The sequence below is a fragment of the Colletotrichum costaricense genome (genome assembly GCF_030867565.1).
Source record: "Colletotrichum costaricense strain IMI 309622 chromosome Unknown Scaffold_21.1, whole genome shotgun sequence".
Taxonomy (NCBI): domain Eukaryota; kingdom Fungi; phylum Ascomycota; class Sordariomycetes; order Glomerellales; family Glomerellaceae; genus Colletotrichum; species Colletotrichum costaricense.
In genome coordinates, this window is record NW_026848250.1 from 114,232 (window position 1) to 134,734 (window position 20,503).

Here is a 20,503-nt window from a genome sequence, read left to right on the forward strand (position 1 = left end):
TGAGACGACATCTCCGAGACGGAACGAAATGGCGGCGATTACATTGCAGCCTACGGTACTTCATCAAGACACGATCACTATCGCCCCGTTCCAATCACTAACAGTTCTGCCGGCGGAATTGAGCAGACGGGAAGATATCCAGCGGAATGAGCTTGAGACACAAATACGACGGACCATTAATAACCACATGAAGTCTCTCATGAGTCTTACGATCAGCAAAATGGAAGCCCAGAATGAAAGAACAATATTTAAGGATCCATCCATGCTCCGTCATCGACACACATCAAGACAATGTCATCTTCACTTGAGTTGTTTGATAATATGCATTGGGTATGTCTATTAGTTCTCCCGTTTCCTACAACTGGGGGAAGGCTTCCCCCTGGCGTGATCAATTAAAGCGGCATCTACAGGTCTTTGAGCTCGAAACGCTTGCGCAAGTACTCGCCATACTTCATGATCAGCAACGGCACAGGTAACATGGCGGCAGCGATGAAACCGAGAATACTACTCGCCCAGCCAACGCCCAAGTTCTGGTTCATCTTCAGGCCCGCAAGAGGTAGTGTTGCTCCCGCCACGGATCTCACGACAGCGTTGGCGGCGAGGGCCGAGGCGGCGTAGATGGTGAAGGCGTCGACGAGGTACATCTGCAGCGCCATGAAGATGATGAGGTTACCGATGCCGACGATGGCCGTGCCCAGGATGGGCACGAACCAGTGGATATGGTACTCGGCCGTCCAGCCGTAGATGAAGAGACCCGCGGGGAGGAAGACGGCGCCGGCGGGGAGGGCGACGAGGCGGTATTCGGGCTTCATTCCTTCGCGGACGGTGCCTGCTTCGTCGGCTGCGGCGTCTGCTTCGGCGGCTTTTCTCTTAACGTACTTGTCCGAGGAGAGGCTGAAGAAGACGACGCCGATCATGGAGCCGACGCCGAGGCCCATGAAGGCTAGGCCTGATGTGCCGGCGCTGAAGCCGTAGGTTCCCATGAAGACTGAGGTGATGGAGGTGAACATCAGGTAGAGGTAGCCGTAGACTACGGCGATGTAGAGGCCGCTGTTGCGTGTGTTAGTTCAGAGGAGGGAGACAAGACTTGGCACAGCATGATGAGGATTGGGTTACGTACAAGATCTGGGTGATTGGGGAAAAGGCAATCATCTTGATAGGGCGGATGATGCCTCGCTTGAAGTAGTCGGCCGAAGAGAGGCCAATATCGAGTTTCGACCGCAGCAGAGGGTTCCCCGTCTCTTTCTGAAGTCGCTTCACCTTCCTGTCAAGGATGATGGGCGCGTACGTCTCCCTCGAAAAGATGAGCATGACGATACTCAGAACCCCGCTCACAATTACAATAAGCCAAAAGACCCATCGCCAGCCAGCCGCATCAGCGAGGAACCCTCCCGCCACGGGGCCGATGATGGGACCCAGTAGGGGCCCGATACTAAACGCCGCCATGGCCGCCCCGCGCTTCTCCTGGCGGATCATGTCGGAGATGGAACCCGCGCCGTTGGTGATGGGTGCGGAGCCGAAGACGCCAGCGAAGAGGCGGAAGACGATGAGGGCGTTGAGGGTAGGCGCGAGGGCGGCGCCGACGTTGAAGCAGATGAAGAACAGGTTGCAGACGTGGTAGACGATTGTGCGGCCGTAGATTTCGCTCAGGGGCGCGCAGAGCAGGGGTCCGGCTGCGAAGCCTAGGACGTAGACTGCGCTTTGTTGTCAGCACGTTTTGTTTCTTTCCGGTTGATCTGTACGATGGGATGGTAAACAGAGGTTTAAAGGAGCGTTCATACCGGAGACGACAAAGGCAGCTAGATAGGGGCTGTTGTTGTGAAACTCCCGCATGAGGTCCGGCACGCCGGGGGCAAAGATGGAAGACGCCAGTGGTGTGACGAACGTCATGGCACTGATCAGGCTACAGTTGAGGACCTTGAGCCAACTCGGCCAGTTGTACGGATTCGCCGGGTCGTCCGGGCCATCCCACCAGACAATATTTTCGTCTTCGGAGCTCTCGCCGCCGTCGCCGTCCTTCTCTGTCGTACCGCCAACACCCATTTCCACGTCCTCGCGCCCCATGGACTTGCGAGATCTCGTCCGAGCCAGCGCGAGCGACTGCTTTCTCTTCTCCTCGCCGCGTTCGTCGAGGACGTAGCCCATGCTGGAGGGTATGTCGGCATCGTGGCCCTCTGCTAGGGCCTCTGCCGTTTTCTCTTCCCTTGTGGGTTCGCGTTCCAGCCGGTAGAGGCCTCTTGTCTCCTTGTCGTCATGGGATATGCTGCTTGTCGTGGCTCCTTCTTCCACGGAGTGGCGCGGCTCCTTTGTTGGTGAGGTCATTGGAGCTTTGAGAGCACGCTGCCTTGATGTTAGTTCCGATGACCACTTATACTGCGTCCCTGTGCAGCTACGTAAATGCCAGGAGTTGCGAAAGTTGAGAAAGCAAAGGCTTGGCATTCCGCATTATTATCCGGCGACTTGGCGTGCAAAGCCGTGGTGTCTGTGTTTACATGCTCCCCGAATCACGTAGAATGATCTTGGATCTTTGTGTAAGGAAAAGGGCAGACTTGCCTAAACTACCTTTTATGTCTAGGAAGGCCTAGATTCGCAATCTCTCGCGAGAACCGACGCGTGGAGATTTACTCGAGAAAGTTGGTTTTCTAACTTTCAACGGGAGCTTCAGGTGAGTTGTTCTATGGGAACGGTTGACTATTGTATGTAGTTGGAGTCAATTATAGTCAAGAGGATATCGTGATTTCAAGTGTAAGGTAAGAATTGGTACAGCAGTCAAGAGACTGCATATCCGCCAAAGAGTCGCTCAACAGGAAAAGAAGCAAAGAACAAGCAGCAACCTAGAGACAAGAGCCATGGACCCCTGTGCCTCTTAAACAAACAGATATGGTCTGCCGCTGTCGACCGACCATCGCAACGGGGATTTGACTCGACCGGGTCAGACCACACTCCACACCACCCTTAACATGGGTAAACGCAGCCGAATACCTCAATCGGGGTGCGTTTCCCCCCTCTCTGGGGAAAATCAAAAAGGGAACGGGGAAGAAGAGGGCTAGAAGTTGTCAACTCCGACCCGAACCCCGTTCAAAGGGACTAGGGTTAAATTTGAAGCATTGGTTTGGCCGCTGGCGGCTCGTTTGGAAGGGGGGAAATGGGGTAACGAACTAACGACTTGCTGTGCGTTACATGGGTGCTGCAGCTCCCGTTGGAGCAAGCCCATTTCACACTAGACCAATGGCTTCGTGTTACGACGCCCAACCGTTGGAGGGGATCATCCGAGCCATCACGGCGGCGTTCGTCCCCTTAAGCTTAGATGCGGGTGCCAATACGCTTGGCGAGATCTTTGTAGCCTCCCCTTCGATTGCCTGCTTCTGACCATCCTCTTTTTTATGCGTAAGACGTAAGGCGAGTGAGTAAATTCTCCGCTATTTCCGGGTTGCCTCGCTACCCTTTCCCCGAGCAGCGGCGTATGGTCAGCTCAGAATGAGCATGCACCCCTGCATCAACCAACGAATAATCACACTTGAGTGAGAACGGCGCAGCAGACTCGAATTGTTATCTGCTTCTAATATTGTATGCAAGCAGTGAGCCTGCATACACGATAGGTGCAGTATATTGGCCGCGACTCCTCTTCGACATGGGACTACCATGGCCAGATATATCCCCGGAGCATGACCGATTAAGCTCCCGGAAGATGCACGGAGCCGCGATCCACTCGGCGCCGAAGAAGCGGGTCAATCCACGATGTGCAACCGGGCATGAACAGCTGTAGAACTGTGTAGAGAATGTGAACTTGAACTGGAAACTGAACCCCGTGAAAATTGTTTCAATGCAAGTACGTAACAGTCCTTTGGTAATAACTGGATCTTGCTGGTTCCGTTTTCTACGGGCTTGTTTTGCTTCAAAAAGAACAAGGCGCCGAAACCTCAAATGAGAGGCAGGAGCGTAAGGAAGGAGATGAGATGAAAACCAAAGTATGCGTGAAGAGAGGCAAGAGATTTGAAGGTGAATACACATGGAGGTGAATACGCACTCGAGGCCTCAGTGAACCTTACCCTCACCCGAAGGGGAGAAAAATATCCACTCGTCTTCACCACCGACTGTCACTGAGGTGCACATCAACAACCACGCAACAGGAAATATTCTGCGCACCTTATCCTTGAGCTCTTCGGTTTACTTCACTTGAAGGGGGGAAAGAGGCCAAGAAGAACGACAAAAACAGAACAGATACTCGGGACTGTCAACCTGGCCGGCAGCATCGCTGCCATACCAGCAGAGAGTGAGTTTGACAAGCAAGATTCTCGAAGCAAGCACCTCAACCTCCTTGATTGCTCGATTCGTCCCGACGTAGAGAAAAATGAATGCTGATCATGCCACAGTGACGAAGCCGAAGTCAGCACTGACGAGAAATATCTCGACGCCATTGCCGTATCCCTTTCCCGCGGCTATACCTCCAAAGGCAGCCCGGACGCTGATGGAAAAGCCCAAGTCGGGATGGCCAGCCGGATCAACACGCAAGAACCTCCCGCCCTGGGATCGCTCGATCGATGTCGTCTATCACAAATACCGACGTGACCAGGCGGTGCCCGACAAGGCCACTGATTTTGAGAGATCGGTCGCAATGTTCTTCGCCGATCATCAGCGAACGCAACAGCAGGAGCCGACTTCTCCATACCTCAGACTTCCCGCAGTCGCACGCTTCCAGATATGCCAATATCTCATTGCCGACGATGAATCCGACATGCCCATCTGCCTCAACGACGGCCGTTTCGTGAGAGAGGTCTGGACTGACGATGAGTACACTTCACTAGCTACTGCCATGAGACCTCTGCAGCCGTACCTCGAAGTGTCTTTCGCTCTGCGCGCGGATATGCTGATTGCATTTCTCATGGGAGAGCGCTTCCACATCACCATGTCGCCTTTCGTGGGTCCCTACCTGAACCCTTTGGCAACACTGTGGTGTAATAAATACGGTCACTTCATGCAGCAGGTCATCGTTGAGCTCGACCTGACTCGATTGGGTTTCGGGCCAGGCAAGGAAGCCTGCAAGTTACGCGCAGGAACCGTTAATATGGACGATCTCATCGGGGCTTTTGTGAGAGGCCAATTGAAACGAAAGAACCATTCGACGCTCAAGAGCCTTGTGCTACTCTGCCGGAGATTCTGGGGTGAACGCCCTTCCGACCATCTTCCCCCAGGTTCCAGGTCTGCCATCGAGCAGAACAACCAGGGAATGTCGACGGAGCCGGAACAAGTGTTCACACCCAAGCGATCGAGCTACGGAGCTGACTTCTCATACTGCCCTGATGAGTTCCTCAGAATCTGCGAGCCATTCGTGCGCCTAAATGGCTTGGTTGACTCGATGCGCCTCTGCGGTTTCAGCAATGGCTATACACATTCTCTGCTGCGCCGTATCTTTCCTGTTCCTGGTAGAAGCGAGGATATCAAGTACCATACGTACCGAGTGGCGCCTTCTTCGGTATGGCCGCGCATTCCCGGCCAAAAGTCGTGGGTCGACAAAGGATACGGTAAATTTCAGCTGGATGATCATTCTCGACAGTACCTGCGCGGCCTCTGTCTTCCAGAGGGAGCAGTAATGCTTACACGACCATACGAGAACCTATCGACTGGACGTATGTCGGTTGGATATGCGTCTAGAAGCATTGAAGAAACCTCAGAGAACGGCGACGCACGTGAACGTCCGGACAGCAGAACGCAACTGATCGGAAGGGCGTCTCAAGAATCGGTAGCAACGGATGAGGCGAGTCTTGAACACAGAATGCAGGTCCTAGTTCACAGAATGCGACGAAGCTTGTCAAAGAGAGAGGTTGATGCTGGTTCGCCGGCGTCCGCGACATCAGCATGGGCAATGTCGGGCTGGTCGTCTCGGGAATCAGAAGGGAGCTGGCTGGAGGATGGAACGATATTCAGAGCGACTATTTGAGAGGACACGTCTATATGACTGTCGCAACAAGATGGCATTTCGGCGGACAAATGGGTGCAGCAAAAGACTGAAAGGAGAGTAAAAGTGGATGCAGATGACGTTTGTTTTAATATCGTCGCTGAAGTTGGGTGGGAGAAGTTCGATGGAGTTGTTACTTTGTGGTTTGACGTCAGTGCAAGGTACCGTTGTACATAGACGTAGGTACGTATCCGTCCTCTGCTGCGGAAATGTGGAGAGAAAAAAAAGATCGAAAAAAGGAACCCCGCGATGCCTGGCTGCCCAGCGGTGCTCTGTTCGTCACTGCTGCCCCACCAACATCTTGAAAGCTTCCTCGTCCAACCCCTCCACGATCGTACACTTACCTCTCTCACCAACACGGAGCACGGTCAATTCAATAAAAAACCCTATCACAATGTCTGCGCAAGTTCCCACCAACTTTGACGCCCAAGAGGCTGACAACCTCGAGGATGTGAGCTCGAACCCCTCCTCTCTTCGTGTCGCTAATGAAATGCGCTGACTTATTTTTTGCGTCCAGATCGAGAAGCAATTCGCCGTCAAGGGTACACACGCTGCCACTACCACCTCCGACCCTATTCACGATCGCGAGCTAACCGCCAGAACGTTCCTGTAGTTGTTCAGCACATGGAAACCTACTGGAAGATCCTTGAGAAGGTCAAGGGCTCCACGCTGCGCCTGACCAAGATCGATGACGAGATCTACGAGCACCTGAAGACCGACTTCCCCGAGTTCGACCCCGCCGCGACCATCAACGAGGACGAGATGAAGAGCAAGTCCGGCAAGGAACGGTGGCGCAAGTTCATGATGGCCTACGAGAAGAAGGTCGACGATTACAACTTTGGCACCATGGTCCGCGCCAGCCCCAAGTTCGAATACGGCCAGAACGAGGTCATTTTCGGTCAGTGGCCCCCCGCCGACCCTGTTCTGAACCTCGCCAAAAGGCGATTCTGGCTCGCTCATCTGCTAACTTGTAATACAGCGCCCCGCATGCAGTTCTACGCCATCGAGATTGCGAGAAACCGCAACGGTCTGAACGACTGGATCTACGAGAAGGCCCAGGCCGCCAAGTCTAGCTAAAGGAAATACTTTTTCGACGATGAACGTCGTCTTGAGAAATGACGCTAAACTGAGATTGACTTGCGATACCACCTGTGCTTCGTCACCTCGGCCAGAAAGCGCTTCGCCCGAGTTGAGAGGCTATGGGCATGAACATCGAGCTGCGAATGGTCTCATGATTTCGGACGTAGTACTTCATTGAATGGTAATGCCACGGTCTCGACCTCGCGGTTGTATGATGCGTATAGCACTTGAAGTCCGGTTTCTGCTCTCACGCCACCATTCTTGGATGTGGCTTATGAGAATGCGACATCATGGGATTCGAGCATGTTGGTAAATTGAGTGTGGTACATACTTGAAACTGAGCAATATGCCAGGCAACTGAAATCGAGATATTCTTACGAGCCCCCTCATGAAAAGACTATATACACGCTGCAGATACTGCTGCTAGAGTCCGTGATAATCTGGAAGACCTATTCAAGGAGTTCCGCAGAGACCATGCTTAACGCTACACAAAAGAAGGCTGCGGCATTTCCGCCAGCCGTGGGAGGGAGATGCCGCCATGCAAAGAGCTGACGAAGACAAAGCTATAGTGCCAGCCTTTTCCCCTTTTTTTTCTTTTTTTTTGGTCTCGAGGTTGTTTAATGGCGACTAACTTGGATTGACCCATGGTGAGGTCGGCGGACGGCCTTGGAGAGAAGGTTCAGGCTCCAACATGATGGTAAGCGGATCTTGATAGAATGGCCATGCCCGCGAGGTGATCTGGAGAAATCCATAGGAGATGGATGGGCCCATGTTCGAGAGCTTGCTGTCAAAAATGCTGTAAGCTACAAGGACCAATAGATCTTGTAACCAGCTGATATCCAGCTAGCTGGGCCTGGCTCAGCAAGGGTGGTGTATCTCGATATTCCTCCACTCAATTTTCTTTGACATAGTCAAGTCTAGCGGCTCTACCGTGAGGTTAGCTAAAGATATAATGTAAAGTGGCATTTGAAGTAGATGGTGAGCGAGGCCAGATAGATACTGGAACGAACAGAGAAACATCATTGAGCTTGGCTGTGGTGAAGACTTGTCATTTCGAGATTTGATGATTGTAAGTCTGTTTGACTTGGCGATGATGTTCCGGGAAGGTACCTAGGCAGAAGTGGCTCAGGGAGGACATTGTGGTCTATCATTTCCTCAGCAGATGGGTGTAAATGCAGATGTTCCATCTAGAGCTACGAAGATACACATTTTATTGGCATGTGACGAGGGAAGAGTAAAATAAAAGTAGTATTTCTAGATGATATACAGACGGATGAGATACGAGCAAGTCCCAATCGCCTTGCAGGTGGTTGTTAAATCCAATGAGTTCTGGTGCTAGTCACGTACATTGTGGTTGTATCCATTTACTCTAATGAAGCAAGTACGTCAAAATAACCCAGACGATCGACGAGGCCATGATTGAGCTGCCTCGAGCAGATGCAATAGAAGGAATCAAGGTAACTGCAGTGAAATGCAAGGCTTGAACGTGACTAGCAAATGCTATGCTATGAGTGACAAGATTGTCCATCAACCGCCTGTCTATAGTACCTTAGATAAGGCATCTCAAGTTGATGTTCAGCTTGAGGGCGGCGTATTCCCGCCTTCTCTAATTTGAGTCTATGGTTTATTCACTTTGTATCTCTTCTCAGATGAGTTGTCGTAGAGGGAAGGTGCCTTCGAGTTCTGGATCAGCTTGCTCTTTCCACCTGAATCATTACGGGCTTTTTGCCTTCCGCTTCCTGCCTTCCACTTTAACTATACCGCCTTTGCGATATTGGTTTCGAGGAAGGAGTAGGATTTGAGCCTTTTCTTTACCTCTTCGCCTCCTTCACACACTTTTGCCAGTCGAAGATTTGGAATCCCATCACCCGCCTCACATCTTTGTCTTCACCTGTGGCTGGATTTTCCTCTCGTCTTCTAGCAACGGAGGCATGCTGCAGAAGATCGGCCGACTGCTTGGAGGGAGAAATATTCTTAGCGTTGTGGCCACACTTTGAGCTGCCTCAGAAGCTGAACTCAGACGCCTCGAACGTTGCATCCACCAGCGCCATCAGCTTCACTTTCGCATTGCCTCTGCGCTGCCACTCGTCTTCCCTACAAAGAAGGTATACGACGAATGACCCATCTCAAGCAAGCAGCATTCGCACCTCAACAGCAACAACCATGGGCCAATTCACTTCTCAGCCCCGTGACGACACCTCGCCGCCGCCCGATCCAGTGCTCAGCCTTTCACAGGGTACAGGCGGCGAGCAAGGAATCCCCGTGATCACTCGTATCCGCACCGAAGGTGGTAAGACAGCTACTGGTAAGTCTGAGTTGTGCCTTACTCCCAATCTCCAAAGCCCTTCATTTTTAGTTCTTTCTAACGATGCATTCTAGTGACCATTACCCTGCAAGCGACAGCATTGACGTCGGCGTTGGCCTCGACCTTCACAACCTCCTCACTGTTGCCAGTGATGACAACTCTGATGACTACACTGAGACCTTCGCTGACTACCTCCACGCTCTCGTCTACCGAACAGAACACGTCACTGCCCAAGTCGACTGGCTCACCTGATCAGGAACCCCACGTCACTCTTTCCAGGAACACATTGATTATCATCAGTTGTGCTGCTGTCGGAGGCTCTTTACTCCTCCTGTTCCTCATCGGCATGATTCACGCTTATGTGCGCCGAAGAGACGCGATCAAGGAAGATGCTAAGAAGGAGGCTGCTGCTGCTGCTGGCATTCAGGAGCGTGAGCTGAACCAGTTCTCTCACCAGCCTCACCAGCATGCCAACGAGAATGGCTACAGCATGGCCATGTCTCAACCAGCCGCACGTGCGTGCTCGGAGCCGGATCTGTACCAGCACTTTCACCCGTCACACGAGGTAGCCAATGCCAGTTTCCGTACCCTCCCCGCCGCAAACCCCGCGTATGAGCCGCATCCAGCACAGGTTGTCGCTGAGCTTCCTGCCGAGCCATGTCGCAGCGGTCTTCCGCATTACGGTTATCGAGGATAACCTAGATGGAGGGCCTTGGTTGAAATAGGTTTGGTAGCTTATGGTGGTAAGCATTGGGTCTAGGTTGGAGAACAGAAGTTCTGGATTCACTTGCATCGTCAAGTTGGGGACATATCATTGGCTGGATGGAGGGTCATGTAAGTAAGTCTCTTCTCCAAACGTTAATAATGTTGGTGGTCGTGGTGGTTTCGGAGAAGAGCTAGGTACCCGCACATTGCTGTCTTACGGCTTTTTTTCGGAATGCGATTTTGTTTTTCACATCTTTCACCGTTTTTTGGATTATCATGTGTAGGAATTCCATACTTGGAAGGCGTGTAAGGTACGTACAAGGAGAAGAAGGACGGTCACATTAGCAGACGTCGACGGACCCGAGGCTACGACACCACGACTCAGGGCTTGACGGGAATTGCACGGTTTTGGGCATTAACCCGCTGCGGCCCATCGCCCACCCCCTCTCCAACTCTCGCTCGTAGTAACGTTCCGGCATGGCCCGTACGGGACGACATTGGCATCAAAGTATGGCCGTTACCAATACCGTGGTAATGCAGAGTCAGGGCCGTCGAGCCGAGCACGGGCAGATCTTCGTTGGTTCATATCTGCTCTTGTTGTGGCCGCCTTCCTACGTACGTTCTATATGGCAGACTCCGTGAGCAACTGACAGCCAGGTCTGTACATCGACTCTGACCAATTTACCCGAACCTGGGAGCTGTCTTCATCATCGCGAGGATGGAAAAAGTAGCCGATAACCGATCCATCTTCCTACATGACGCTGCTGGAGACTACGTACCATCTGGGGTATTCCCCCGGGAATAGAGCGGGAAAGAAGATGAGATATACTTCGTTAGTCTGTATGCCACGCCGCTTCAACCCCAGATGGACAGGGAAGCCTGAACGGGGTAAGTCCAAGATCAGACGGGGTGTGCCAGAAAACCGGACAACTTGGCAACGCCAAAACGATGTGAGACTCGAAGGCAAGATGGACGGTTTCCATCTCCAAAGGGCCGTCCGGCAACTGACCAGCTGAACCTGTCAACGATATGTTCACAATCCTATAGAGATTGACTCCATTTTCTTCAACTCAAGGTGGAGTCTGCGTCTTGGTTTCCACTGCTGTGGCTTCGGGTCGGCCGTATTTGAAAGCTGGGGTTTCTCCAGCTTGGCTTGAACGTCGATGAAGCACTCTCGACAAGCATGGAGGCGCTAATCGAGCTAGGCCCGTACAACGCAGCAGTCATGCCCCACGCTCCCTTGAGCCCTCACGAATCATGACTCTCTTGATGATCTGCAGCCGTTTTTGCGCTCGTGCCTGGGCTGTGCTTCCGATTGCAATGTGATACTTTGTCGGGCAGCTCGCTCAACTTGAGGCATTCAAGTCTTGTCCAGGTGGCATTAATCGATTGACCCTGAGCCCTGCCCTTACTCAACCTTTTCTGAGGCGGGCTGTTATGAGGAGAGTCGGATAGACAGTGGAGGTCGGTTTGAGCCTACAACGACCAATAGCGAGGGCATCGCGGCCTTCGTCCCGTTTCTCAGCCAGCCGCCGGCCGAGCAATCGCGCCGTATGGCGTTGCATCACATCGCACCCAGACTTCCGTCCTCGTCCCGACTCTGACCGCTACCTGCCTTAGCTCCCACCTTTCATCAGGTACCTTGGGGTGAGTAGACCCTCGGCTGACCGGGGCCATAGCCGCTACCGACGTGACTGGGTGGAATCCATCCGCCGTTATTCCCGTTCACATTCCCGACCCTGGGACGGTCTCTCTTAGTCTCATATTGCCGTTTCTCGTGTGGGTGGAGGTTCACTAACACAGATTGTTATATCCTGCAGTTCCCTCGTTCTCTCGACGCCAGATTCTTCGTGATTCACTCATTCACTCACCTCCACTGCTTCACGCATCTCCATATGGATCGTGCTCCAACCTCGTTGAACATCAAGTTGGAAACGGTCATGGAGCTTGTACCGATTCACACTCTCTATCTTCAGCCTGCAAATCCGTTTTGAGGCCTCATACATCATCGGTATTGCCGTCTAACAAAGTAGTCCCCAACGATGACGAACAAGATGCTAGATATCGAAAAGGCGCCTCAGGGGTCCAAAGGAACCAACACTTCGCCAAGTGCCAACGAGGCTTCTCAACCGCCAAGACCTGACGCCCGTGTCGACGCTAACAGTACAATCATTTTCAGATACTTGGCTTTCGATACAGTCCTACCCGCGCCGGCCGACATATCTTTCCAAGTATCGGCCGAGTCGCCGCCAGAACCAGCACCCCCAAACCTGTCACACTACACCTCGCCTCTGCAATGGCCTCAACCCCGGAAATACCTCATGCTAGCGCTGTCGTGCGTCGCCACCTTTCTCACCGCATACACGGCCGGCTCGTATTCACCACCGTCTTACATCATGGCCGATGACCTTAGCACCTCTCAGCTACTCGTCTTGACCGGTATCACAACCTTTTGCATCGGTTTCGCCCTCTCACCGATGGTGTTAGCGCCCCTGTCGGAGATATATGGCCGGTATCCAGTGTTTGTCATCTCTGGCGTTGTATATGTCATCTTCCAAGCCGTCTGCTCTGTTGCGCCGAACCTGACGGCCATGCTCATCGCCCGGTTCCTAGTCGGTGTCGGCGGCTCCGTCTTCAGCTCGGTCATTGGCGGCGTCATTGCGGATCTTTGGGCAAAGGAGCAGAGAAACACTCCCATGGCCCTCTTCAGCGGCGCCGTGTTGGCTGGAACGGGAGCCGGTCCCCTGGTGGCTTCACTCATGGTCAAGAGAATGGGATCTCCGGACGGAACGCTGGCATGGAAGTGGATCTTTTGGCACCAGGTCATCGTCGATACTATTCTTGTCATTGCTCTGGCTGTTCTGTTCAAAGAAAGCCGGGGCTCCGTCATCTTATCAAGGAAATCCGAAGCTCTGAATACGTGGTATGAGGAAAGGGAAAAGGCAGGATTCTACGGCGTTTGGTCGGAGGATACAACGAATAGTAGCGATGTTACCGACACGGCTTCGGATTCAGGAGCTGATATGCAGGTTTGCTCCTGCTGCGGCCTCGAAAAGACATCCGCAACTTGTCAGTCGAGTCGTCGATGTTCTACCCAGCTTAAACCCCAACGGCTGCGTTGGCTAGTTAAGGAGGACGAAGAACGGGCATCCATCACCACGCTGATTTCGATGTCGGTATCCCGGCCATTCCACCTTCTCTTCACAGAGCCCGTGGTCTTCTTCTTCTCGATATGGTGCGCCTTTGCCTGGGCCGTCCTCTACTGCACGTTCGGAAGCATCCCTCTGGCCATGTCACGTAGGCGCAACTGGGACATTGAGCAGTCGGGCTACTTCTTCTCCGCCATGATCGTCGGCTCCGTGGTCGCGACCATTGTCGGTGTCCTCCAGGACAGGCTCCTCCAGCTACCAAACTGGCGAGCCGATACCCCCCTCGATGAATCCTCCCGCTTCTGGCTCTTCATGCGGCGTCGTTCCCCTGCCGAGGCGCCAGAGTCGCGCCTGTACTTTACCTGTATCACAGCCACCTTCCTCCCCGCGGGCCTCTTCATCTTCGGCTTCACAGCCAAGCAAGAGTTCCACTGGATCGCGCCCGCCTTTGGCATCGGGCTCGCGACGTGGGGTATCTACTCGGTGTACCTGGCCACGTTCAACTACTTTGCCGACATTTACCACAAATACGCCTCCTCGGCGCTGGCTGCGCAGTCGTGTTGTCGAAATATACTCGGGGGCGTCTTCCCGCTCGTCACGGGGGCCTTGTTTCGAAATCTCGGGGAGGAACGCGCGGGCTCGCTGTTGGGTGGGATTGCCACGGGCTTGACTTTGATTCCGTGGGCGCTCGTCTTCTTTGGTGAACGGATCCGGGCCAAGAGCCGGTTCGCTATCGTGAGTTTGGATGCCCTCGTCCTTATCTGCAGTGTTCACCAGCTAACTCATACAGACTTTGGAAGCCTCACGATAGTCAGTCCAAACAGACGGTCGTATTTTGGATATCTAGATCAACGGGTTCTCAGTAGCACCCCGTCTTGCTGTATAAAAAGGATACATATTGAACACAATATAAAGTCATTACATAAATGCTCAACACGCACGATGCTAGTATACCTAACGCGTCGATAAAGCTGAGGCAAATCAACTCTTAGAAAAGATGAATGAGCAAATACTTTTGTGATTGGGCAACTGTCTTTCCTTTAAACTAGCCCGATATAACTCCTTGAAACGCTCATATCATACCACAACGCAATGGGAATACCTTCTATCCGTACTATACACTTCAGTCATCAACGCCTTCAAAGCTGGCGCAAAAGCCTCTACAGCGCCTCAATAGTTTTCAGCAACACCTCAACACCCCTCTTCTCCAGCTCATCGCCGCCCTTGAGCAGAGACGACACGTCACTCAGTACACCAAGCGGAATGTAACAACCTGACTTGGCCTTCTCCAAGCTTTCCTTGAGCCTGCTGGTATGCTCCCATTCCTTGGCTGCAACCTCTGCACGCTCAATGACGCGGCTGGAGATACCGCACATGGCGGCACAGTGCATTCCGAAACTGCCCTCAGCAATTCCATCTTCGAGCTTGTATAGGAACGTGACGCGCCTCTCCTCTTCGTCCACGTGAATCTGCATGCGACGTGGGCGAATCTCGGTATGGTTCTCGAACTCGGTCGCCAGGGAATGGTAGTGCGTCGCAAAGAAGCCGACACAGCCCACGTGTGTAGCAATGTGGTGCAAGACAGCCTGTGCAACTGCAACTCCGTCATAGGAACTGGTTCCACGTCCGAGTTCATCCAGAATCACCAGAGAGCGCGGCGTAGCCTCTGCCAGGATCTTCTTCGTCTCAGACAGCTCCACGAAGAATGTTGACTGAGAGGCAAAAATGTTGTCATTAGCACCAAGTCTTGACATGATTCGGTCAACAGGAGTAAGTCGAGCGGATGTAGCCGGAACATGGCATCCGATTTGGGCCAAGATAACGGCAATACAGGACTGCTCAAGTTAGCTGAGGTTCTAAGTAGAAGGCTTTGGTATAATATGACTCACCATTCTCAGAACGGTTGATTTGCCCGCGGCATTGGCACCAGTTAATAGGTTGATGTTTGGCGAATCACCGCCAAGTTCAATGTCGTTGGGGATGAAGTCGGCCACTGCATTCAACATGCACGGATGACGCAGCTCAGAAAATTCGACAACACTGCGTTCCTGGTCGACGAATTCGGGGCGACAGCTAGGTTCGCCTAGCGAAGACGAGGCCTTGGCGAGACTAATAAGGCAGTCAAGTTGTGAGATGATCCTGATAGACTGCGACCAGGTTTCGTAATCGGCGTCGAAGCGGCGGAAGAACCGCGTGGCCACCTCCTTGACTATCTGTGAATGAGTCTCTTCCGCTTCTTGCAGCTCTCGGACCAAGTCTGTGAGCTCGTCAAAGTAGTATCTCTTGACACTTGCAGTCGCCGACATCTGGCGCCAGTCTCTCGGCACCTTGACGGCCTTGGGTGCCTCGATTTGGTAGACCTCCTTGCCAATATCGGTGAACTTCAGCGTCTTGCACTTTAGCTCGGACTTCTTGCCCGTGAGGAGTGTCTGCAGCTCTTCCTTGATGGCTTCGATCCGATCTTGGCTATTGTCAAAATCTTCTTCGATACCACGTTCAGGAATGAGGAGCTTGTCTTCCTTCGCCTTCTTTCGATCAAATGCAGTTTTCCAGTACGTCAAAGGCTCACTGAGATTTGGCATGGAAGCCACCAGGCGTTCGACCAAGCCATTGCCGCCACCAACTTCTCCCAATAGCTCCATGGTGTACTCAATCTGTTCGAAGCCTTCGAGCACGCGCACGAAGTCCTCTGGCTTGCAGGAAGCAGCGTGGATTCTGGAGATGAGGCGTTCTAGGTCTGGCATTCTCGTCATTTGAGATGTGAACTTCTCTCGCATGCCCCTGTCGGAATTGAGCATGTCTACGGCATCCAGGCGTTCATTAATACGCTTGATGTCGCAAAGAGGGTGGCACACCCATTGGCGGAACAGCCGCTTGCCAAATGGTGTGACGCAGCGGTTCAGGAGAGTGAACAAGGTGCCATCCTGCCCACCGTTCACTGTGTTGGAGAAGATCTCCAGGTTGATCAAAGTCTGACCGTCGAGGATAAGGGTTCCGTTGCGGCGGATAGGAGTATACCAATCGAAGCTGCCCTGCGACAGGAGGTCGCCCTCTAGTTTCAGAACCCTCAGGTACTGGACCAGGGCACCAAGAGCAGACATTAGCAAGTCCTTGCCCTTGGCTTTGGCCAGAGTATCAGGCCAAGCTCCCTCACCACCACCTTCTCTGGCGAAGTAGTTGCTATTTTCGAGCTCACGACGAGTGGTCTCTGCGTCCCAGAATTCGCTGCCGGACTTCAGGTAGTTCCAGATAGTCATTGGAGATGTGTTGTTCTTAAGGATGCGGAGAGCTTTAGTCGAGATCCGAGACTTCTCCAGAATCAGTTCTCTCGGGCTCGTCTGGGCAACAAATGTCTCGAACTTGGTAAGGTCGGTATCATCTTCGAATTCAGTGACGGAGAATTGACCCGTTGCGCAGTCAACGAATGTGATGCCAAAGGCAGGGTTGCCGTCCACTGTGGACTCCTTGATGGAGGCGCAGTATGTAGCCAGGTCGTCCTGCAACATGCTTCCATCGACGAGAGTGCCACCAGTCAGGATGCAGGCTAGCTCTCGGCGGATGATCTTGTCGGCTTTCTTGCTCTTGGCCGAAGTGTCGCCCCTCTCGCGCATTTCTTTTCCGAGCGCAGACTCCATCTGATCAACTCTGGCAACCTTGTAGCCCTTGGCGACGAATTGGTTCACCCACATGTCGAGCGAGCTCTCTGGAACACCGACCATGCGCATGTTGACACGATCGGTCAGCTTGAGATCAAAGAGCTGGTGACCAATGGTGGCATCGTTTTCGTAAAGCTCGTAAAACTTGCCCTTCTTGAAGAAAACTACGGTGTCCCACAGCTTCTGCTTGATCTCCCAGTATTGCTTCTCGAAAGGGGAGAAGTTGTTCCAAGCACCAGGCGGGATGTACACCGACGACGGATCGTAGTCAGGGTCACCTCGAGGCTTTTTGTTGATATCCACAATGTTGGCAAGCCAGGGGTAGCGGTCCTCCGGCTCTCTAGTATGCGCCTTCTCCTTGGTCTTGAGGGAACGACGAGCTTGTTGCGTGGGAGCAGTGCGGGTGGTAGCAGATGCAACGTTGTTAGGGTCGTAACGCCACTGCTGAGCTGTCGAAGGAACCGGGACATCCAACATAGCCTCGTCGTCTACTTCTTCGTACTCTTCTTCCTTGATGGGAGACGAAACATGAGACTTCTTTCGTGACGCGGCCTTGCTTGTTGCGGGACGTTTCCGCTTCTTGGATTGCGAGCCTTCGTCTGACTCGTCACTAACGACGAAGTCAATCATATCTGGTTTGGTCTGTCAGGCCATGATCTGTTCGCAGAGACAAGGCTACCCACCATCATCGTCCTCGGGCAGGTCATTGCTTGCAGCGTCCTCCTCATAGTCATCGCCATCATCCACAATGGCTGCCGGGGTCCGTGTGCGGCGGCGTGTGCTTGCGCTTCGGATTCGAACGAATGGGTCGTCATCCTCATCGTCGGAGGCTTCGGCGTAGTTGACAGGCTTTCTGGACTAAATGGGGCATGTCAGCACATCGACTATCACGCTCAATCGGGAATCAGCGAAGTACCTTGCGGGTTGGGCTTGAAGACGGCACAGGGAGCTTGGTAGTAGTCTGTGGAGTCATATGCTCAGCTGAAGTAGATGGCGATGGCAAGGAGTCATCCGCTACCTTGACTGTCGAGACACTCAAGTTCTCCTGGGAGCTTACAGGCTCAATGGCATCGCTGCTGGGCACGGGAGTAAGGCTGGACGATTTGGGAGCCTGGGGAAGTGTATTGGTTCGTTTCGACTCTCTCAAGCAAGGAGACGAGTCGGGAGCTTTCGCCGTGGGCTTCGGAGTCGGTGTTGAGCGAGAGACACTGGTGGATTTAGAGAAGAACTGAACAATGGTCTTTTGGGTTCCGGCCGATGACGACGGCTGGCGCTTGAGGGTTGGTGTCTTGGCCGGCGTACGAGCGGCTGAGGAGGATCTCTCTCCCATGATGCCGACTGTCTGTTAGTTGGTTCTGTGTGCGGCAGACCAGCGGACAGAAGAGGACGGGATGGGCAAAATAGAACGAGAGTCGTGAAGCTCGTGGGCTTCAAAGTTTAGGTCAATTAGGTACGGTTGGTGGCTGGAAAGAGCTATCAGCAGATGTGCCGATGTGCTGGAAGAGAGAGTCAAGGAATGTCGGTACGGCTCAACGCGAAAGGTGGCTCGCGTTGCCCGGTAGTATTGAGCTTTGTGGGTGTTGAAACTGATCCCAATCAGGACGGAAGCTGGGGACCAGTGCTGGGATGACGCGCCAGAAGTTAGATAGAAACTCGAGAAAGTCGCGCTCTGAACGCGTCCGAAGTGGCGGGGCCGCGTTCTACGTTTAATTGAACGACCAGGGGAGGCGGCTGCAGGGATCACTGGTGGGGGTCATCCTGTGCCCGTGTGCCCGCAGCTCTGCCTTACGTAATATTTTGGACTGCCTCTTTCCCATCATAAGGGAACGGACACCAACACCTCATCTCTCAATGATGAAGCCGAAAGAAGTTTGTAGCTTGTGTAATGATCTCATTCATATTGCCTCACTCCATAAAATTTTCACTCGTGCATAGACTATTCTTCCTGAGGGAATACACCTTCACTTAGATACCTGTCTCAGAAGCGAGTGATACGTGAGTGCCAACGGATTCCCGAGTGAAAGTCCCAAGTGCCTTAGCTATACGCATATGACTCCAATCAACCCACACTTCGAGACTCTAGAAAAACTGAAAGACTTTCTAGAGAGTATAGATGATGAATAACGGAAGAACAAGATGGGGATGCTAGGTTTCCCACACCGCGGAACCAGGACGGTCACCGACAACGATCGCACCATGTGTCGACGCTACCTCTTCTATGTGAATGCCATTTTCTCACAACAGCTATGTACTCATAAGCACACGAAATGGAATCCGGCTCGGATCCGCGACCAACAGGTGTCTCGTGATCTCATGATGTGAGGCTTGTATGGAAGCACCAGGCCAACTTGCCCATTCCGTATATCCTGAGTGAGTTCCCGAATGGCTTGGAAATATATCTCACTCTAAGATCTGAAACTCCTGACGCTATATCTCTGGCACGGCGTAGCTCGCGTGCCCTAGAGGCTTTTTTTCACTGCTGTTGCTTGCCCGGGGTCTTGTAAGATCAAAACTTCAAGGGAACAGATGAGGCAATCGGCTTCTCTGACTGCGAGGATAAACATAGAAACGACCAAATTTCAACTTACATGGACTGAACAAGCCAGGCTTGTCAGCCTGCTTCTATAAGAGTCGTCTCGAACCACGCAAACTCGAAGAGACTTTGTCAGTCCTGTAAAAGAACCACAATGTCCTGCGAGTCGCCACATCAAGTGCCATTATAGGAAGTTTCCCCGAGCTCCTTTGCAAAGCAGAAGCCTGAGGTTCTCAAACTACAATTGGCTCTCATCAATCGCACGCTGGCAATGGAAAGGGCAGCGGACATTGTACCCGAACTCAATACTCAACCCTTGTCGTAGCATTTTTCAGCTGCTCCAAATGCACGTTTACGAGATGCGACCTTGCGTACGTGTTGCAGCCGCAATCGTTTCGCCCGAGGCTGTCCTTCAGTCCTTCAGGTTGGGAAATCCTCATCCGAGGCTTTAGCCGTTGGTGGTGGCGGGTATTCATCCGGTCCCAACAGCTTCAGATCGATATTAGGGAATCATATTCATGAAGTAGGACCAGAGGTCCTCAAATACTCACAGTCCTCCGTAACGGGAGACCAGGATTTGTTAGAGAAAGCCTCGGTCTAATTAGAAGTCATGAAAACTTCCACTCTGCTCGGACGGTAAGCTGAGCCGAGGTCAATTGGGACAACATAAGAAAAAGTTTATAGAAATCCCCTTGAAAAAAACAGGGGGCGTTTGCAATGTTTTGGGAAGATTGAGCGGGTTTCAGGTAGGTTGAAAAGAAGTCATAGTCTCAGCGAGCCAGATGGCAAGGGTCATGAAATGGGAGTTCTGGACCAGGGGTTCAATCTCGTTTCCCTCATAGATCAGAGTCTAGACCAACAAGGCCGCCGTGTAATTCATCACTACAGAACTCTTCGTCTACTTTACGGCCGATGCTCAATACTGCTTCTTTCAGTCCTCCGCAGTTCTGCATGACTATCGGTCCACCAGCTACAGGAGTCTGTCCCAAGGTGGCTAGGGGTAGTAGAAAAGGGTCATGGACGTGTTGGGCCAAAAACCGAATGCTATAATTATTGCCAATGTCGGGCTTTCTCATACCCAAGATGTTGTCTGAGAGTGCCTTCAAAAAGGTGTCTCTA

General features: G+C 52.6%; 6 protein-coding genes across 6 annotated transcripts; 4 read left to right on the plus strand and 2 right to left on the minus strand.

Annotated features, from left to right (window-relative positions):
- Positions 1-404: 404 nt before the first annotated feature.
- On the minus strand, positions 405-2,322 carry CCOS01_14531 (uncharacterized protein; the record flags this gene model as incomplete). The annotated part of the gene is made up of 3 exons (XM_060462674.1): positions 405-1,050; positions 1,121-1,694; positions 1,782-2,322. The coding sequence occupies 3 exons, from the start codon at positions 2,320-2,322 to the stop codon at positions 405-407; spliced, it is 1,761 nt and encodes a 586-aa protein (XP_060306505.1).
- Positions 2,323-4,351: 2,029 nt separating this feature from the next.
- Positions 4,352-5,938, plus strand: CCOS01_14532 (uncharacterized protein; the record flags this gene model as incomplete). The annotated part of the gene is made up of 1 exon (XM_060462675.1): positions 4,352-5,938. The coding sequence occupies one exon, from the start codon at positions 4,352-4,354 to the stop codon at positions 5,936-5,938; it is 1,587 nt and encodes a 528-aa protein (XP_060306506.1).
- Positions 5,939-6,350: 412 nt separating this feature from the next.
- Positions 6,351-7,033, plus strand: CCOS01_14533 (uncharacterized protein; the record flags this gene model as incomplete). Its single annotated transcript, XM_060462676.1, has 4 exons — positions 6,351-6,407; positions 6,474-6,498; positions 6,570-6,854; positions 6,936-7,033. The coding sequence occupies 4 exons, from the start codon at positions 6,351-6,353 to the stop codon at positions 7,031-7,033; spliced, it is 465 nt and encodes a 154-aa protein (XP_060306507.1).
- A 1,926-nt stretch (positions 7,034-8,959) lies between these two features.
- CCOS01_14534 (uncharacterized protein) lies at positions 8,960-10,038 on the plus strand (the record flags this gene model as incomplete). Its single annotated transcript, XM_060462677.1, has 2 exons — positions 8,960-9,341; positions 9,416-10,038. Coding segments are annotated over 2 exons (1,005 nt in total), but the record flags the coding sequence as incomplete, so codon positions are not given.
- Positions 10,039-12,088: 2,050 nt separating this feature from the next.
- Positions 12,089-14,006, plus strand: CCOS01_14535 (major facilitator superfamily transporter; the record flags this gene model as incomplete). The annotated part of the gene is made up of 2 exons (XM_060462678.1): positions 12,089-13,930; positions 13,986-14,006. 2 exons carry the CDS (start codon positions 12,089-12,091, stop codon positions 14,004-14,006), a joined length of 1,863 nt encoding a protein of 620 aa, XP_060306509.1.
- Positions 14,007-14,355: 349 nt separating this feature from the next.
- Positions 14,356-18,181, minus strand: CCOS01_14536 (MutS domain V; the record flags this gene model as incomplete). Its single annotated transcript, XM_060462679.1, has 4 exons — positions 14,356-15,030; positions 15,085-17,483; positions 17,535-17,709; positions 17,768-18,181. The coding sequence occupies 4 exons, from the start codon at positions 18,179-18,181 to the stop codon at positions 14,356-14,358; spliced, it is 3,663 nt and encodes a 1,220-aa protein (XP_060306510.1).
- Between the last annotated feature and the right edge of the window lie 2,322 nt (positions 18,182-20,503).